The following is a 20,790-nucleotide window of genomic DNA, read 5'->3' as shown; positions in this document are numbered from 1 at the left end:
GCTTCATGGTCGGGCGAAGATGGGAAGTAACTGCAGTTCTGGTTCCGAAGTATCCTGTGTAGAATCCTGCCCGCTGGGAAGATGTTAATTTGCAGCTATCCGGCAAACGCTGCTACGAGATTCGTAACATTATTGCCACCCGAGATTGTACCACCAGATACTGATAAAACAGCCTTGTGGGTCAGGGAAGAGAGTTGATGTTTTGGACGTATTGCCTGAAACTCGCTCCAGCAGGTCCGTTTTGCCCAAGGGTGGATCTCGCATTAAACCGGAAAGAAAAAAAAATGTGAAGAATAAGTAACGTAGGCTGCAGAATCCTTTACAGTTTTTATCTACCAGCAACTATAAATTTTCCGTTGTTTCCGGCAATCCGTACGGACATCTAGAACAGCAGCACCACCTGTGACGGACCCCATACAGGTTTCCCATGCTCGGTATCCGATTGTTGGCTAATCCGAGTTGCGCCTACTAAATCAATTCCATGAGATAGTGTGCACAGCAAGCGACCTTTATTAGCTTTTGTATTCCAGTTCCGATTCCGCTTTCTAGAAACATGAAAATTTAAATAGGCGTCAGAATATTTTCCAAGAATTTAAGACTGGCATAGAAATCAGGAAATTTCAATGAGATTTTCTATTTTTTGATTACTTTTGGTTTAACTCGTGAATCTTCGAGAATTTCTCAAAATATTTTAATGCAGATCAATTTATTCGTAAATTCCACCGGAATTGGAAGTTTCTTCGTTTACTTCTATGGAATTATCTTTGACAGTTTCCTTATGAATTCCCTCTGGAGAATTTGTATCCGATTTTTACATTCCATTCCTGGAGAAACTTCCGAAAAATTTTCCGAAGGAATTTCTGATTAATTCTTGGATAAATCTAGAGTGCTTTGAAAATAGGTCGTATGTGCAAAAGAGAGTCTCTCTTTGGATCTATTCTCTTTCGATTATTACGAAACTATACAAAAGTTTACTTCGAATTTCTTGTTAGATATCCAAAGACAATAGCTTTGTTTATCATGCTGAAGTGGAAATGTAGCAAAACATGCAAAACTAGCCGATATATTAGCGAAAGAGAGCGTGACCAAAGAGAATCTCTCGTTTGCACATACGACCTATTCTCAAAGCAATCTAGAAATACTCAAAGGAATTCCAGGAGGAATTCCACGAAGGAGCTCTCAGAGGGTTACCCTAATGTACTTCCGGAGAAATTTCCGGAAGAATACACACACCCGTAGGAATTCTCGGAGAAATAATAACAGCAGCAATTTTTGAAGGACTTCATTCCTTTAGGAGCTCCTCTGGGAATAAATTCTCGTATTCCTTTGGGAATTGTTTCTGGAATTCTTTATAAAATTCCTTCGAGAAATATATGTTTCGGATATTCTTTAGAAAATTCCGGGGATTTCCTCAGAAATTTCTTCGAGAATTCTTTAGCAAATTTCTCCGGGAATTCTTAAGGAAACTTCTTCTATTCCTTCGGGTATTGTTTCAGGAATTTCTTCTGGATTTCCTCTGGGCGTAGACATTCTTCTGAATATTTTTTTTTGGGAATTCCTCAGGAGATTTCTTCGAAAATTCATTCAAGTTATCCTTCGAGGTTTCCCCCGGCAATTCCTTTGGGAATTCAAACGGGAATGTTTTCAAGAGTTTCTCCGGGAATTCCTTTTGTTGTTCTTCGGGAATTCCTCCGGAGATTTCTTCATGAATTCTTTAGGAGCTTTATTCACGATGTTTTTCCCGGAATTGCTTCAAAATATACTTTAAAATTCCTCAGGGGATGCCCTTGGGAGTTCGTCCAGGAATTCCCTCGAGAGTTCCTCCGGGAATACCTTCCAGAGTACTTCCGTGAGTTCCTCCGGGAATTCCTTCGAGAGTTCTTCCGGGAATTTCTTCGAGAGTTCTTCCGAGAATTCCTTCGGGAGTTCCTTTGGTAATTCCCTCGGGAATTCCTCCGAAAAATCCTTCAAAATTCCTTTGGAAATTCATACGGGAATGTTTTCAAGAGTTTCTCCGGGAATTCCTTTTGGAGTTCTTCGGGAGGTCCTCCGGAGATTTCTTCATGAATTCTTCAGGAGCTTTATTCACGATGTTTTTCCCGGAATTCCTTCAAAATATACTTTAAAAAATCCTCATGGGATGCCCTTGGGAGTTCGTCCAGGAATTTCCTCGAGACTTCCTCCGGGAATACCTTCTAGAGTACTTCCGTGAGTTCCTCCGGGAATTCCTTCGAGAGTTCTTCCGAGAATTCCTTCGGGAGTTCCTTTTGGTAATTCCTTCGGGAATTCTTCCGAGAATTTTTCCGGGAGCTCTTCCGGGAATTCCTTCGAGCATTCCTCCGGTAATTACCTTCGGTAGCTGCTCTGGGGATTCTTTCGTAAATTTCTTTGGATTTTTCGTTAGGAATTCCTTAGGAAATTATATCGGAGGTTCCTTCGGGAATTCATCCGAAGATTTCTTTGGGAATTCTTCCGAAGATTTCTTCAAGAATTCCTCCGGAGGTTTCTACAGGAATTCCTATCGATATTTCTTCAAGAAATCCTTCGAGAATTCTCCGGGAATTCCATCGGGAATTACTTCTGGAGTTCATCCGGATATTCCTTCGCGATTTTTTTCTGGAGTTCCTTCTAAAGTTCCTTTGAGATTTCTTCGGGAATTCTTCCGGAGTTTCCCTCGAAAGATCCTCGGGGGATTTATTTGGGAATTCATTCGGGGTTTACTTCGTAAATTTCTTCGGATATTTCGTCATGAAATCTATATATAGAAACTCCATATACTATAAACTATAGGAAACTCCATCGGAGGTTCCGTCGGGAATTCCTCTGGAGATTCCTTTAGCAAATTGATCCGGTGATTCCTTCGGGAATTCCTCCTGAGATTTCTTCGGGAATTTTTCCCGGAATTCCTTCGAGATATGCTTCGAGAATTCCCTTGGAAGTTCTTCCGGGAATGCCTTCGGGAGTTTCTCCGGGAATTCCTTCGGAAGTTCCTGCGTGAGTTCTTTCGGGAATATCAGGAATTCCTATGGAAATTTCCTACAAGATATATTTCGAGAATTGCTCCGGGAATTCCCTTGGGAGTTCATCCAGGAATTCTTTCGGGAGTTCTTCCGGGAGTTCATTCGAGAAATCCTTTGGGAATTCATTCAGTAAATTCTTTGAGAGCTCCACCGGGAATTTCTTCGGGAGTTTTTCAGCGAATTCCTTCGGGAATTTCCCAGGGAACTTCTTTGAAAATTTATTCGGGAATTCCTCCAGAAATTCCCGAAGGATTTCCATAAGGAATTCTCGAAGCAATACCATAAGGAATTCCCGAGAGAACCCCATAAGAAAATCCCGAAGGGATCGCATAAGGAATTCCTGGAGGAATTCCCGAATAAATTGTCGAAGGAATTTCCGGAGGAATTCCCGAAGAATTCCCATAAGGAATGCCTGAAGGAATTGCTATAGGAATTCTCGTAGGAATTCCCGAAAAAAATCCCGAAGGAGTTCCCAGGGGAATTCCCGAAGGAATTCGCGGAGGAACTCCCAAAGGATTTACCGAATGAATTTCCAAAGGATTTCTCGCATGAACTCCCGGAAGAACTCCCGAAAGAATTCCTGGATGAACTCCCGAGGGAATTCCCGGAGCAATTCTCGAAATATATCTTGTAGGATCTCTGGGAAAAATTCGCGAAGCAAACTCCAGAGGAACTCCCGAAGGAATCTCAGGAGGAATTCCCGACGGAACCTCCGATGGAGTTTCCTAAGAAAATCCCGACGAAATATCCGAACGAATTTACGACGTGAATCACGGAGGCATTCCCAAAGGAATCACCGGAGGAACTATCAAAGCAGAAGGAAACCTTGAACGAATGCACGAATGAATTTACGTCGGAATTCTTGAAGAAATTTCGATAGGAATTCCTCATGATATTCTCCAGAGGAATTCCCAAAGGAATTCCCAGAGGAATTCCCAGAAGAATTCCCAGAAGAATTCCCAAAGGAATTCCCAGAGGAATTCCCAAAGGAATTCCCAAATGAATTCCCAGAGGAATTCCCAAAGGAATTCCCAAAAGAGTTCCCAGAGGAATTCCCAGAGAAATTCCCAAAGGAATTCCCAAAGGAATTCCCGGACGAATTCCCAGAGAAATTCTCAAAAGAATTCCCAGAGGATTTCCCAAAGGAATTCTCGAAAGATACCTCTGGAAGAATTTCCGAAGGAATCTCAGGAGGAATTCCCGACGGAACCTCCGATGGAGTTTCCTAAGGAAATCCAGACGAAATATCCGAAGGAATTTACGACGGAAATCACGGAAGAATTCTCAAAAAAACACTCCCAGGGAAATTCCGAAGGAATTCCCAACAGAACTCCTGAAGAAATTTCCAAAGGAATTCGGAGGAACTCCCGAAGGAATATCCGGATGAACTCCAGAAGGAACTCCCGGAAGAACTCCCAATATAATTCTCGGAGGAATTCCGGGAAAAATTCCCGAAGAAATCTCCAGAAGAATTCCCGACGGAAGCTCTGATGGGGTTTCCTAAGGAATTCATGAAGAAATATCCGAAAGAATTTACGAAGGAAACCCCGAATGAATTCTCAAATGAATCTCCGGAGGATTTCCCGAAAGAAACTCCGCAGGAATTCCCGAAGTAATTTCCAGAGGAATTGTCGGATAAATCTTAAAGGAACTTTCGAAAGAATTCCCGAAGGAATAAACGGATGATCTCCAGAAGGAATATCCGGAATTCCCGGAGAATTCTCGAAGGATATCTTGAAGGAATATTGGTAGGAATTCCCGAAGAAATCTCCGGAGGAATTCCCGAAGAAATTTCTAGTGGAATTCACGGAGGAATCGCTGGTGGAGTTTACGGAGGAATTCATTGTGAAACTCACAGTATAAATCCTGGAGGAACATTCTCATAACATTTACTAATGGTATCCTCGGATGAATCCACGGTGAAACTCCCAGTTGAATTCTTGGTGGATTTCCTAGTTAAATTTTTGAGAAATCCCTGGTCGAATTCCTGGAAAAAATAGCTGGTTGAATTTTCAATGGAATTGTTGGTCTAATTCCTTGTGAATTCCAGGAAGAATTCCCAAAGGAATTCCTGTTAAAATTCTCTGATGACTTTCTGATGTAATTATTGGTGGAATTTTTGGTGAAATTACTGGAAGAGTTGCTAGTGCCATTCACGGAAAAATTATTGGTTTGATTTTTCTGGAGAAATTACTGATGAAATTTTTAGTGAAATCGTGGAGAAATGTCTAGTGGAATTTCTGAAGTAATTCTTGGTGGAGTTCACTGAAAAGTCGCTGTAGAATTCTTGCTGTATTACTTGTTGGAAATTCTGAAAGAATTATTACCGATTCTTAAATTAATCCCCAAAAGGATCCTCCTATTTCAGAATTCCAGATTCGCAAAGAAATCCCTAGAATCCACATAGATGATTATAAATAATCCTCCAAAGCAATCCACAGATTCCTGGATAAATTTCTATAGAGAAGGCTCCCAATGAATTCAGAGAGGAATTTGTGGAGAAATTACCGACTAAGAGGAAAGTTTTTGAAAAGACTTCTAAATAGATTTTTGGAGCAAACGTCAGGGGATCCCGGACGAATTCATAAAGTAATTGAAAATGGAATATCTAATGCACTTTTCGAAGGGATTTTCAAAGCATTTCCCGTTTGAATTGCAAAAAAAAAAGAATTATTATTGATATTTGTTAAACAATTCAAAACGGATTTGACGAAGGAGTTCTCAAAGGAATACCGAAAAAGTTATTGAATGAAATCTCGGATAAACTTACGAAGTAGTGATAAGAAAATTATTTTGAGATTTTAGTGGAATGTCTTTACTTGTCATAAGACGAGTTCGTACAATTCCATTCAATTCCAAATTGAGTCCTGTTGAGGTCGAAATACGTATCTGTAAAAAGCAAGTGGTGGAATTAAGTCACGAAGGAGATCATAAAAGAAAAATAGATGGTTTTTCAATTCGTGGAGTCAATTAAGAAATTTGGATTAAATTAATTCGGACTCTTGAATCAATCTGATTTTCCAAAAGTTAAATTAATAGAATTAAAAATTAAAAACTGATCCAAAAATTATTAAGTTTTTTAGTGGAATTTTTTCACATGTCATAAGACGAGTTTAGTACTATTCCGTTTATTGCCACCACGTTGTAATCATTACATATACGCATTTCGATCTAAAATGTAAGGCCGCTTTCAATGTCACGTAATTGACTCGATAGTCGGTTCAAGTATAAGACACTGAAGACGCACTAACAGTTGAGATCAAAAAACGTATCTGTAAAGATTACAACGTCGTGGAATTAAATGGAATAGTACCAAATTCGTTACAGGGGAAAACTGATAATTTAATACGAAATTGTTAGAAATTTACTTGCCCTACTGGTTGTTTGCAGGATTGCCTCCGAGTATTGTTTCCAGGATGCATCCACACCAAATATTCCTCCGCATACTCAATTTCGTCTGCCAGTAAGCGCAGCGCATTAAGGTATTTGGCGATGGTGGCGACGAGGACAATGTCGATGTAGTCGCTCTCCAGAAGGCGCTGGAAAATATCTCTTGGGGTTCAGAATGATTCCGATGTTACGTGTAAAATCCGATGAACAGGTCGAACTTGCGGCTGGACGGCATTGACCGTCACTGAGAGGCAGATGGTTTTTGGGTGCTGTTGGAGCAGATATTATTCATTACTCATGGATTATCTGTATTTAATCCAACACTTACCCTTTGATGAGATTTTTTTAATTTCACTATAAACTATAGATAGGTATTTGGATATAAATTATTAAATTAGGCAAAACATTATTGGAAATTGGAAACGTGACTAAATAAAAGCAAACTTTACAAGTTCAGAAAATTTTGCGAATATCAAACGTCGAATGTAAATAATGTGTCAGAGAAATTTCAAAACACTGTTGCTTTGTTTTGCTCGCGAGGGCGACGCTGAGAGGGTAGGAATCTGTCAAAACTCACAGCAAACACTTTCAAATAAATTTACCACAATATGAGTAAAATACACTAGCGCCTCTGGCGGTGCTGGTCTCGTCAGCTCATATGGGTTGCATGAATTTTAAATCGGTTCTTCGGGACTCCGATGTCCCGGTTATTAGTTCCTGCTGCAGTCTCTCTTCAAGAGGATCAGAAGCCTCCTATGAAGAGCCTTTTGAAGTCCCTTTTAAAGAGCTCGAGAGCCGTCTTTCAAGAGACCCGGAAGCCTCCCTTCAACAGGCTTGGAAGCCTCCCTTCGAGAGGTTCGAAAGCCTCCTTTCAAGATGCTCGGAAGCCTCTTTTCAAGAGACTGGGAAGTTTCCGTTGGAGAGGTTCGGAATTATTCTTTAAAAAAGCTTGGAAGCATCCTTTCAAAAAGCTCAGAAACCTCATTTTAAGTGGCTCGAAAACCACCTTTCAAGAGGCTCAGAAGCATTCTTATAATAGGCTTGAAAGCCTCCCTTCAAGATGCTCGGAAGTTTCCAATAGTAAAAAAAGTTTTGCAGGAATCTTGATGTACACATTTACCTTGAATTTGTTTCAGTCAACTTCATGGAGAGTCATATATCCATTTAGTTTTCAGGTCCTTTTTTCATATATCTTATCTACGCCTTTTTCATTTATAGCAAAACAAATTGGGGGTACCTCAATTAATGAAAAAGTTCGAAGGGGTACCTCTCAAGAAAAAGGTTGAGAACCGCTGTGGTATGGTATCGGAGCTGAGCTCATCAAGATGGTCCCGGAAAAGCTAGTCACTTGACTGCTCAAACTGCCGGAGGAGTGGAAGGAAGAGGTTATATACCTCATCCTTAAGAAAGGCGACAAGCTGCAGTTTGAGAACTTTCATGCGATCACTATTCTTAATGCCGCCTACAAAGTGGTATCCCAGATCATCTCATCCCACCATTAGTGAATGAGTTCGTGGGAAGTTATCAAGCCGGTTTCGTAGACGACCGCTCGACAACGGACCAGATCTGTACTGTACGGCAAATCCTTCAAAAATGCCGTGAAAACCAGGTCCCAATCAGGTTCATTAATTTCAAGGCGGCATACTACAGTATAGACCGCTTAGAGCTATGGAAAATTATAGACGAGAACAGCTTCCCTGGGAAGCTTACCAGACTGATCAAAGCAACAGTGGATGGTGTGCAAAACTGTGTGAAGATTTCGGGCGAACACTCCAGTTCTTTCGAATCGCGCCGGATACTAAGACAAGGTGATGGACTGTCATGCGGAGAGCCGGGTGTAACAGCCGGGGTACGATTTTCAACAGATCCAGTTCGCAGATAACATGGACATTGTCGGCCGAACATTTGCAAAGGTGGCCGCCTGCAACGTGAAGCAATAAAAGTTGGACTGGTGTGGTGGTGAATGCGTCAAAGACAAAGTGCATGCTTGTGAGCGGAACCGAGCGCGACAGGGCCCACCTGGGAAGCAGTGTTACGATAGACAAGGATACCTTCGAGGTGGTCGAGGAATTCTTCTACCTCGGATCCTTGCTAACGGCTGATAACAATGTTAGTCGTGAAATACGAAGGCGCATCATCTGTGGAAGTCGGGCCTACTACGGGCTCCAGAAGAAGCTGCGGTCAAAAAAGATTCGCCACCGCACCAAACGGCACTTGGAGTATTCGAGAGACGAGTGCTTAGGACCATCTTTGGCGGTGAAGAATGAACCACGAGCTCGCCCAGCTCTACGGCGAACCCAGTATCCAGAAGGTAGCTAAAGCCGGAAGGGTACGATGGGCAGGGCATTTTGCAAGAATGCCGGACAGCCACCCTGCAAATATGGTGTTCGCTTCCGATCCGGCAGGTACAATACGGCGTGGAGCGCAGCGAGCGAGGTGGGCAGACCAGGTGCAAAACGACTTGGCGAGTGGGGCAATTAGTTATTAGTTCCTGGTTAGAGTACTGTGCCAGACATCTTCTCCTGGGGCAACCAGACGAGCATGCGATTCGGCTCGGGCTTGAAGGAGCAGCTGTCGTCCTTATAAAACGGAAATTAAACAAAAGTTATTTCATTTCTATTGGAAATTTGGAAAATTGCAAAAAAATACCTACTTACGAAAATAAAAGCGAGAAAATAAACAAGACGCTTGACACAGGTTTGACAAAAATAACAAAAATATCGATGCTGTCAGTAATGCACGGTGAGAGAAACATGCGTGATAACTGACAGCGTATTTAGTGTCTTTTCAGTTGTATACCTAGGACTCCTACACACCGATTGAGAATTAAGTGCAACACGAGAAAATTGCGAGTGCCAGATCCCGGTATTAGTCCCTGACTGAGAGGCAGATGGTTTTTGGGTGCTGTTGGAGCAGATATTATTCATTACTCATGGATTATCTGTATTTAATCCAACACTTACCCTTCGATGAGATTTTTTTAATTTCACTATAAACTATAGATAGGTATTTGGATATAAATTATTAAATTAGGCAAAACATTATTGGAAATTGGAAACGTGACTAAATAAAAGCAAACTTTACAAGTTCAGAAAATTTTGCGAATATCAAACGTCGAATGTAAATAATGTGTCAGAGAAATTTCAAAACACTGTTGCTTTGTTTTGCTCGCGAGGGCGACGCTGAGAGGGTAGGAATCTGTCAAAACTCACAGCAAACACTTTCAAATAAATTTACCACAATATGAGTAAAATACACTAGCGCCTCTGGCGGTGCTGGTCTCGTCAGCTCATATGGGTTGCATGAATTTTAAATCGGTTCTTCGGGACTCCGATGTCCCGGTTATTAGTTCCTGGCGCAGGTACATAATTTGGAAAAAGTTCCGTAATTGTAGAAGTGAATAACCAGGTTGCTTCATTGACGTCTCGTGTGCTATACAACGGTGACCAGTCGATGGATTGAAGAGCGGCATTCAGGTGTTCGTTCGATTGGTATCAGGGCATCATGTGGTTCAACAAGCGTACATATCGGCAAGGAGTCTTCATCTACAAAGAGTAGATCAAGCGTACGATTCAGGCAGTTTATAGCTACATTCAACTGCTTTAAGTTCAGCGTATTCATATCGTCAATAAACGCAATGGTAGCAGATGTCAGAGTCAGATGGTTCGGAGTAGTAACCGCGCTAGGAAAGATCGGGAAAGTTGGAATCACCAAACAGGAGATGTGTAGTGCAAATATCGGACGCTAGACGCAATTATGCTTATTTTGCGTCGAGAATAGTCGAGTTCGACACGTCTCTCACGTGAGACGACCGTGTAATTTAAATGTGAAGTATCGACAATTGTCACTTCATTCGAAACGCCTCACCTCATACGAGACGCAGAATAAGTACAAATTACTTCTTCTGACTCTCATGTAAAATAAAGTTTGTTGCAGTAAAGTGTTTCTATGTATGAAAAAAATGGACCTAGTTTTGACGGCACATAATACTAATGACACACTGGTGGTATTCGTACCATGGTACAAGTTGTACCACTAGTGTGTCACCTTGTACCATGCTGGTACAACGTGGAAAACCATGGTACAATATGTACTAGGGTATATAACCGTGGTACTTGTACCACCAGTGTGTCTTTAGTATAAAACGCCTTTATTTTGGTTCAAACCATGAGTAAACACCCTACGAGAAAGGCAAAAACATTTTAGAACGAACAGGGCTGTGAATATAAGAAATTAAAACAACGATAAGTTAGGATAATAAATGCGTAATTTATTCTTGAATAGAAAACAGTTTAATGACAGAGTAGTTGGTATTCTGTTTGTCGTCCTAACATTTGTCACACGCACACACGCACACGCGTACAGTACACACGGCTTTCTTCTAAATACATCGAAGTTGCGACCGGTGCACAACAACTATCGAAGTCTATCTACAGCTAACATATCCAGCAGTTTTGCTTCTCGAATGAATGTTAATTAGGATTTTAAACAAGTGATAGATTATTACGTTTGGGATTACACGAGGGATATAGAGTGGGGTAAGGTTGAGGAACAATATATTTTATTTACATAAAAAAGGAACATCCAACGAGCCATTTGCGTTGTCGTCAAACAATATAATGCAAGGGGAAATGTGGCATATTTTGGTCGCCCAACGTTGGGCAAAATCGAACCGAATCGACATTTTAAGGGTCGCCTATTTAAGACCATAAAACTCATGAATATCAGAATCTCCAAGATTTGTAGGTAACTTATTTTTGTTCAAACATATAAACATTGCTAGTATCTGTATTAGTACCTAGACCTACCGTGAAAGTAATAAAGTTGAGGCCAAAAATAGAAATTCTGCAGGAATATTTTTTCAAATTTATACCCATAAGCTTGCAGTTGTTAAAATATGTCATCGGACAAAAAACTGCACCAATTTGATTCCTTTTAGTTTTCAATCCAGAATAATTGCAATTATTAAAAAAAAAATAGCGTCGATGAAAAATAATCGATTGGTTCTGCCCACCGTGGACAGTTTTAGCCTCGAGGAAGATCTTTTTTTTTTCATTTCATATGAATAGTTCATACATAAGGAGGCAAATTAGCGTTAATAGAATAGGAAATGATTTCTTACTATCAGTTAAATACTTGTTTTTCTTTCCTTTAGCACATATTACTACACAGTTCTCGTTTCTCTGAACTTCATTTTCCTAAGCAGTCGAATGTATGGTTAGTACGTAGCGATTGTAAGCGATCGTTGAGTAAAACAAAACGGTAGCCAAAAACGATGGTTAATACTTGCAGCTCGATCTTAACTGGTATATACGATCGCATTCTTTGTCCTTTATCTTCCGAAAATAAAAACGAAAAGCGTACACATAAACTGTTGTAGTTAAATGATTTGAATCTCGTTTTGTTAGCTCTTGCAGTATGTTTGCTTGTGTTATCTAATATCTCGCGGACACATACACTTGGTGTAGGCACTTTTCACGTGTGTTTATCTGATTTTGTTATTGATTACTTTCATAGATATTTTTTGTGTTGTGTCTCCTGTTTTCTGGTTTTGTTTTCTATTATTCGGAAGTTGCTGTTTATAGTTTAATATATATTTTACGGTATTGTATGTTTGAGCGAACTTGAACTCCTTTTCCTGATTTGCTGTACATCACGCGGACACGCTATCTGGCTCCTACTAAACACGAATCAGTCTCTCAACCATCTTCGTTGAGAAAACACCCTGCACCGATGGTTGAAAATATGTGTAAGATAGACTCTAGACTCCTTGACTAAGAGTGTGCCTTGATGTTCATCGCATTCATATTTTCCTCTTCTTTGTACTCTATATTTACACATAAAACCACGCTTTTCTATTCACAATTGGTTTAGACCTTGGCGAAACACGTAACAAAACCATAATCTCGTTCGCTCATCTTACGATGTTACATGATTTGCTCTAGTTATTAAATACTTTCACATTTCCCTAATTTCTCTGACGTTATTGTTCCGGCAGGGAAGAGCACGCTCCCATTCTAACGATTTATCTTAGACTTTCCGGCTTATAGATATAACATGTTTTAAATATAATGTTTGCATTTTCTTCATATTATGCTTTCTTACGTGTCTAGTATTGGTTGACTCTTTTTCTTGTATCAATATAGCTTATTGTTAATAGTAGCTCTCACATGATCATCTTCCTGTTCGTAGTCGTCAGTCAACACGTGCGCAACGTGCGAAGCTTCCTTATTATCAATCACAACACACCGTACTCATACTCAACAAACAACGCCTTAGAACCTACAGCACACTAACCAATAGGCTCATTATTATTAGACTCACGTGCGTGCGTAGGACCAGCCCATCACTGGTTACTCGAAAGAACCGACGTCGTCGCCGCCGCATTCGCCGCCGGCTCGGTCGACACTGCTCCGGTGTCGCCGTCGCCTGTTCGGTTTGCATTCGCCTCGTCTCAGTGTCCCTTGGTAGCCTCCTTGGCGGCCATGATGAGCGGTGTCAGACTTGCCAGCGGTCGCGCCAACTTCAGGAACGGATGCTGTGAACGCAAGGCAGAATGGAAGTTAGTAGCAGATCTCAATGTGAATTCGCGAAACTTACCCTGAGGAGTTCAAAGGCGGTGGCACGCTGGTCGACGTCCACCTCCAAACACTGATCGAGGAAGTCCTGGAATACGGGGCTGAGCTTTTCCTTCTCTTTGATCTCCGGTTTGCCGTGTGTAGCGATCAGGTAGAGCGCTCGTAGAGGGTTTTCATTCAAGTATGGCGGCTCGCCTTCGATCATCTCGATGGCCATGATCCCCAGTGACCACAGATCGACCTGTAGAGAAATAAATTACAATAAATAAATACATGTATAATATGAGGGGTTGATAAACCCTACGTAGAGTGCTGAAAACAGTAATCGGATATGTTAATGCGGTGAGAACATTTTTCCCTTTCGTTGGTACACAAAGACTTCATTCTAATACAATGGTTTGCGACTTGTGATTTTTGTTACTGCTAGAAGGATGGCAATACGGACATTTTGAACCACCATAGCCGGAAGTTAAAACAGTTCAATGCAATTCTGCCTTTCGTGATTCTCCTTTCTCTATAATACGATATTCTGTGGTCTTTGATCGGCCAGATGCATACTTTCTTGTTGCTAAGTGGGACCTTCCACAGCTCTGCGATAAGGCATATGGCTTAGCACGAAGCATACCATTCTGAAGGTGACTGATACCGAATCTCTATACGGTCGAAGAAGTTTTTGGGTGGGAAATTTTCTCGCCTTTCTGAATCATAGAAATCGTACACTTAACCCTTATGCGGCCAACAAAAAAAACACACGTGGATGGCCGACAGGGTACCCGTGTTCCCATAAATTGATATTCTCATAATTTCAACAATTTTCAACCGATTTGGATAATTTTGATAGTTTTGGAAACAGAAACTCATATACTTTTTGCCCATTGTCAAGGTTTACAGCTTATGCCCATGGTTATACAAGAAATCTTTGAAGTAAGACTTAAGAGTCTACACGCGAAACCAAAGGCCATTCAACCAGTTTCAAATATGCTACAAGCTCTTTGCGCTTTTTAGAATTGAAGGTGTTCACAGTATATGCTTCGGGTAATGCAAAAATCCTTGAAATGAGGTCTTAGTCATCCGAGAAATCTCTGGAGTAAAGCCTAAAGATCTACTCGCGTAACCAAAGGCCTATTATGCAAATTCAAATACGGTACATGCTCTTTGTGATACTTAGCATAGAATGCGTTCACAGTATATGTTCCGAGTCATCCAAGAAATCTCTGGAGTAAGGCCTTAAGATCTACACTCGTAACCATGGGTCTATGGACTTGTCTCAAAAGTGGTACATGCTCTTTGCGCATCTTGAAATCAAATGTGATCACTACGTATGTTCTGCGCTATCGAAGAAATCTCTCGGATAAGTCCTCTGGCGCCTTCATTGCATTTGTTCATGGTCATCCAAGAAAATCCTGGAAAAGGCCTTCCGGTCTACACGCGTAACCAGAGATCTTTCAGATTTTTTCAAAAGTGTTACATGCCCTTTGTGATACATAGAATAGATTGCGTCCATTGCATAGGTTCATGGTCATCTAAGAAAACCTTGGAATAGGCCTTTAAATCTGGATGGGTACCCAGAGATCTTTTAGCTTGTTTCAAAAGTGGTACATGCCCTTTGTGGTACATAGAATAGAATACGTCCATCGCATATGTTTATGGTCTTCCAAGAAAATGCTAGAATAGGCGTCAGGATCTTCACACGTAACCAGATACCTTTCGGATTGTTTCAAAAGTGGCATATGCCCTTTGTGGTACATAGAATATACCGCAATCATTGTATCTTGGGTATCCAAGAGAACATTTGAAAATCCTCAGGAACTTCACGCGTAACCAGAGTTCTTTCGGTCTATTTGAATAGTTATACATGCCTTTTATGATACGTAGAATAGAATGCACGCATTTCAAATGTTCATGGTCATCCAAGAAAACCCTGAAGTAAGATATTAGGATCTACACCAAATCTACAAATTTGGTACATGCCTTTGGGGTCCATGAATAAAATGCGTTGATGGCATATGCTAATGGTCATCCTAGAAATTTATGGAGTAAGACTTCTAAGCTTACACGAATATTTAGAGGGTCTTCAAGGTCACTCAAGGTTTCAAAGTGCTCGCGTTTTCGGGGGCACACTACTCGATACGGAAGCAACGCACAACTGTCATTTTTATTATTTCACGCATGCTGCAACGTAGCAAAGCTAAATCAACAAAAATTACAGTTGTGCGCCGCCTCCGTATCGATTGATGTGCCCCCGAAAACGCGAGCACTTTGAAACTTGGATTCCGTGAGGAGTGTCCTTAATCTAATTTCAATATGGGACATGATCTTTGCGATATTAGCCCTTTTTTCACGTTCTCGGCGTGAAGTTGTATCGTTCCAATTTATTTACATTTTGCATTTCCAAAGAATAGACAACTTCATATTAGTAATATGAATGAAGTTTGTATACTACCTGGAACCAACACCAACAAGACAACAATAACTACTTCGAATGCTAATATATCAAGATGAGGTTTCACATCTTGTTTATTCTTCAATAACTGCCCAGAGCTAATTACAACATCTTGAACTACTTGAAATGCAAACATATACCAATAACTTTCCGTTCGTGGGTTGATCTGCAGATCATTCCTATATGGAGTTCATAGACTACCTAGTACCATGGCAAAAACGAAAACTACAGCAGACGTTCGATAACTGCAAGTCATTTAACTGCAATGCTTTTTAACTGCAATTCGATAGTTGCAACAGTTTTACAGTTATCGGACGGCTAAGCTTCAAACCGATGTCAGACTCAATGACAGCTGCATTGCGCTGCACATTTAGATGCACTTTTATTGCATCTGGCGTCGATTGGCAACCGTTTGACGTCTAGAGTGCGTTGCAGTTATCGAACGGCATTCGATAACTGAAAAGTAAACATTTTGCAGTTATCGAACGGCTACTGTACTAGGAATGCGTACATTCACTCAGATGAGGTTGACCCGATTTTGTCACTCCCAGATTTTGTCTACCCCTGATTTTGCCTAACCCGATTTTATCACGTTTTCGACCCAATTTGCCGCAAACAATAAAGATTTTCATGAAATAACTTTCACTGCCTGTAGCTTATTATGAATCATTTATGAGTACCTGTTAATAAGTTTGTAAGTGTTTTCGACAAAAAAAATACGGATTCCATTCACGTATTTTGCCTTGCCTTCATTACGGAGCCTACGACAATGAAAATAATTACTTAAAATACAAACATATACCAAGAAGGGATCTCACAACTTGTTTATTTTCAAATAACTTCCTCCATTAAGGAGGTTGATCCATCCACCTTGACTCTATTTCATAGACTACGTGGAGCTCAAGACAACAACAAGAACTACTTGGAATACAAACATATACCAAGATGGGGTCACAAAACTTGTTTATTTTTCGATAACTGCCTCTATTACGGAGATTGATCTATAGAACTTCGGTGGGGTTTGATCCCACGAAACCAGTACGCTAGACAGGTGTTTTCCCTACTAAGCTACGAAGGACCTCCGTCGTCCTCCGCAGCTTAGCGGGTATGAAACCAAATTCACAGCACCGGACATGTAGCCGAACTCTCGCAATACATTCTCAGAACTAACTCTCTCATATATGTTTTTGTACAATGACAACCAAGTAGGATGAGTATTTAGTATTATCTGGCTCCTACACACTTTCTTCATTACCAACGGTGATCGATGAAGTAGGGTTGTGTGAGATTGTTCAAGTTGGTCGTCAGATCCCAACCCGACCACATAAGCGAAGAGAGATTGCCTTTCGAGTTCAGTACATTCAAAGTTAATTGCCCATGTTCCGGGTATTGAGCCACCCGGAGTGGAAATTAATTGTTATGTCTGAAACTCGATTATGCATATGCACAACATGTGATAGATTAAGTTCGGAACAGATATTGGAGGAAAACCGCTACCTTCCGTCCCTCCCAAATGTTCTTTAATAACTGCATCCGTTACGGAGGTTGATCCACTGACCTTGACTCTATGGAGTTCGTAGACTACCTGGAGCCCATGACAACAACAAGAACTACTTGGAATACAAACATATACTAAGAAAGGGTCACGCTACTTGTTTATTCTTCGATAACTGCCTCCATTACGGAGATTGATCCGAAGATCTTGACTGTATGGAGTTCGTAGACTACCTGGAACTCACGACATCAACGAGAACTACATGGAATACAAGCATATACCAAGAAGGGGTCACACAACTTGTTTATTATTCAATAACTGCCTCCATTACGGAGGTGGATCCACAGACCTTGAATCTATGGAGTTCGTAGACTATCTGGAGCCCACGACAACAAGAACTACTAGGAATCCAAACATATACCAAGAAGGTGTCACAAAACTTGTTTATTCTTCAATATTTGCCTCCATTACGAAGATTGATCCACAGACCTTGTTTCGATGGAGTTCGTAGACGACATGGAACCAATGACAACAAAAACTACTTAGAATACAAACAAATACCATGAAGGCGTCACACAACTTGTTTATTCTTCAATAACTGCCTCCGTTACCAAGGTCGAACCCCATACCTTGACTCTATGGAGCTCGTAGACTACCTGGAGTCCTCGACAACAACAAAAACTACTTGGAATACACACATATACCAAGAAGGGGTCACGCAACTTGTTTATTCTTCAATAACTGCCTCCATTACGGAGGTTGATCCACCGACCTTTAATCTATGGAGTTCGTAGACTTCCTGGAGCAAACGACAACAACAAGAACTACTTGGGATACAAACATATATCACGAAGGGGTCACAAACCTTTTTTATTCTTCAAACGCTGCATCCGTTACCGAGGTCGATCCCCAGACCTTGACTCTATGGAGTTCGTAGACTACCTGGAGTCCTCGACAACAACAAGAACTACTTGGAATACACACATATACCACGAAGTGGTCACGTAACTTGTTTATTCTTCGATAACTGCCTCCATTACGGAGATTGATCCAAAGATCTTGACTGTATGGCGTTTGTAGACTACCTGGAACTCACGACAACAACAAGAACTACATGAAATAAAAACATATTCCAAGAAGGGGTCACGCAACTTGTTTATTCTTCGATAAACGCCTCCATTACGGAGATTGCTCCGAAGACCTTGACTGTATGGAGTTCGTAGACTACCTGGAACTCACGACAACAACAAGAACTACATGAAAAACAAACATATGCCAAGAAGGGGTCACAAAACATGTTTATTCTTCAATAACTGCCTCCATTACGGAGGTTGATCCACTGACCATGAACCTATGAAGTTCGTAGACTACCTAGAGCCCACGACAACAACCAGAACTACTTGGAATACAAACATATGCCAAGAAGGGGTCACACAACTTGTTTATTCTTAGATAACTGCCTCCATTACGGAGATTGATTCAAAAACCTTGACTGTGTGGAGTTGGTAGACTACCTGGGACTCACGACAACAACAGGAACTACTTGGAATACAAACATATACCAAGAAGGGGTCACACAACTTGTTTATTCTCCGATAACTGCCTCCATCACGGAGATTGATCCAAAGACCTTGACTGTATGGAGTTCGTAGACTACCTGGAACTCACGACAACAGCAAGAACTACATGAAAAACAGATATATATCAATAAGGGGTCACACAACTTGTTTATTCTTCATTAACTGCCTCTATTACGGAGGTTGATCCACAGACCTTGAATTTATGGAGTTTGTAGACTACCTGGAACCAATGACAACAACAAGAATTACTTGGAATACAAACAAATGCCAAGAAGGGGTCACACAACTTGTTTATTCTTCAATAACTGCCTCCGTTACTGAGGTTGATCCACAGATCTTGACTCTATGGAGTTCGTAGACTACCTGGAGCCCACGACAACAACAAGAACTACTTAGAATACAAACATATACCAAGAAGGGGTTACGCAACTTGTTTATTCTTCGTTAACTGCCTCCATTACAGAGATTGATCCGAAGGACTGTACTGTACTTGACTGTATGGAGTTCGTAGACTACCTGAAATCAATGACAGCAACAAGAACTACTTGGAATGCAAACATGTTTTAACCCTTAAAGGCGCAAGGTGATTTTTTTAGAAATCGTCGAAATTATTTTTAACGTAAACAACCATTAAAATCATTAACATTAAACGTATTTTCGGTTTGTTGTTTTAAAACAACATTGCGCATTTAAGGGTTAAGAAAAGGTCATTGATGACCCGGAACATATACTGTGAAAGCATTATATGCTAAGCAGCATAAAGAGCATGTACCGTTTTTGAATTTACACGATAGACCTTTGGTTACGTTAGCAGACCATAAGATCTGATTTTAGGGATTTTTTGGATGACTTAGGCCTTACTCCAGGGGTTTTTGGAGACCCAGAATATATACTGTGAACACCGACTATTCTAAGAAGCGCAATGAGCATGTAATATATTTGAAACTGGTTGATAGTCCTTCGGTTACGAGTGTAGACTCTTAAGCCTTACTTCAAAGATTTCTTGTATAACCATGGACAAAAGCTGTAAACCTTGACAATGGGCAAAAAGTATATGAGTTTCTGTTTCCAAAACTGTCAAAATTATCTAAATCGGTTGAAAATTGTTAAAGTTATGAAAATATCAATTTATGGGAACACGGGTACCCTGTCGGCCATCCACGTGGTAAAAAAAATCAGATGCCCCTCCCCACGTCCCTCCTCACTGTATCAACGTGATTTTCTCACAGATGCTACATTTTATGGAGTTCTTAGATGTCACCGAGTGCCAGCTTTCAGCTATAAAAATCCATTGAAATATCACCACTTGAATTTGAAAAAGGAACACGGGTACCCCGTCGGCCGCATAAGGGTTAAAAGTGGCAGACCTTCTCAAATACCTGTTAGCCCAAATCTTCTAAGTAATTGGTTTCGTTGACGCTATTACCATAAACATACGAGGAAAATGACATTAGTGCTGTCCAATATGAGAGCTTGAAGTAGCCCAAAGTTTCTCCCTGTCCTGCTCATGCCCATTTGTTGACAAAAAAGAACGAGCAGGACGGGAACAACTTCGAGCTACTTCGAGCTGCTCATTGGACAGCATACTATTATCTTTCTTCTATATAATAAAAATGAGTTGAGATTTCCTTCCTGACGATTTAACTCGCAAACGGGTTGACCGATTTGCAAGATTTTTTCCCTGGTCGATTCGTTTTGGGATCCGCAATGTTTGTATATACAAAAATCTGGTGAATTTAACGGGGAAATGTAAAAAAATCAATACAATACAATTTTGGGTCAGCTGTTGAGGAAAACAAAACAAACGCATGGAAATTGATCTAGAGTGCGGTGCTGAAAATAGTTCATTATGACATTTGCAACACCCGGGCAAAGCTGGGTTTCTTTCGCTAGTTGTCAATATAATGCAGACTGCTTCAAATTATATCTCCACGTGGTGCCATTTACGCATAGGAGGTAATTTTTGCTGAATAACATGATACATATTGAAAAACTTTTCAATCTTTCAAATACCTTAGCGTAGTTCCTGATGGATAACTTAATTGGAACAAGCATTTAGAACAATTAATTGGAACTAGCATTTAGAACACATTTAGAACATATGAAAGGCAATGGTGGGCGCCGAAAATGTTTCATTGGATATATTCAACGATAGTGAAATCATGGTTCGTTGGTGGTCACAGTTACAGGTGCTGTGAGCAGTACTCAATCGAAACCACTGAATGCTTTACTGTACATGCTTGCACTACACCAAATTGTACTTGAAGAAGCTGAAACAGAGTGC

General features: G+C 40.6%; 1 protein-coding gene and 2 long non-coding RNA genes across 8 annotated transcripts in view; 1 reads left to right on the top strand and 2 right to left on the bottom strand.

Annotated features, from left to right (window-relative positions):
• Positions 1 to 394: 394 nt before the first annotated feature.
• LOC134220172 (uncharacterized) lies at positions 395 to 6,965 on the bottom strand. Its single transcript, XR_009981791.1, has 3 exons — positions 6,739 to 6,965; positions 6,389 to 6,679; positions 395 to 545 (listed from the first exon to the last, which is right to left on the bottom strand). It is a non-coding gene; the product is annotated as an uncharacterized LOC134220172 (long non-coding RNA).
• Positions 6,966 to 7,793: 828 nt separating this feature from the next.
• Positions 7,794 to 8,989, top strand: LOC134220104 (uncharacterized). The gene is made up of 2 exons (XR_009981764.1): positions 7,794 to 8,366; positions 8,540 to 8,989. It is a non-coding gene; the product is annotated as an uncharacterized LOC134220104 (long non-coding RNA).
• A 1,670-nt stretch (positions 8,990 to 10,659) lies between these two features.
• The window catches only part of LOC134223251 (serine/threonine-protein kinase Pak), a 180,291-nt gene continuing 170,160 nt past the window's right edge, over positions 10,660 to 20,790 (bottom strand). For all 6 annotated transcript variants that reach the window (XM_062702393.1, XM_062702397.1, XM_062702394.1 and 3 more), the window contains 2 exons: positions 13,011 to 13,229; positions 10,660 to 12,948 (listed from right to left, as the gene is read on the bottom strand). In XM_062702393.1, the coding sequence (XP_062558377.1) occupies positions 12,865 to 12,948; positions 13,011 to 13,229 (303 nt within the window). In that variant the 3' untranslated portion in view covers positions 10,660 to 12,864. The remainder of the gene's footprint in view (positions 12,949 to 13,010; positions 13,230 to 20,790) is intronic.

The sequence above is a fragment of the Armigeres subalbatus genome, chromosome 3, assembly GCF_024139115.2.
Source record: "Armigeres subalbatus isolate Guangzhou_Male chromosome 3, GZ_Asu_2, whole genome shotgun sequence".
Taxonomy (NCBI): domain Eukaryota; kingdom Metazoa; phylum Arthropoda; class Insecta; order Diptera; family Culicidae; genus Armigeres; species Armigeres subalbatus.
The sequence above is the reverse complement of the archived record's forward strand: the minus strand, read 5'-3'. Positions and strand labels throughout refer to the sequence as shown.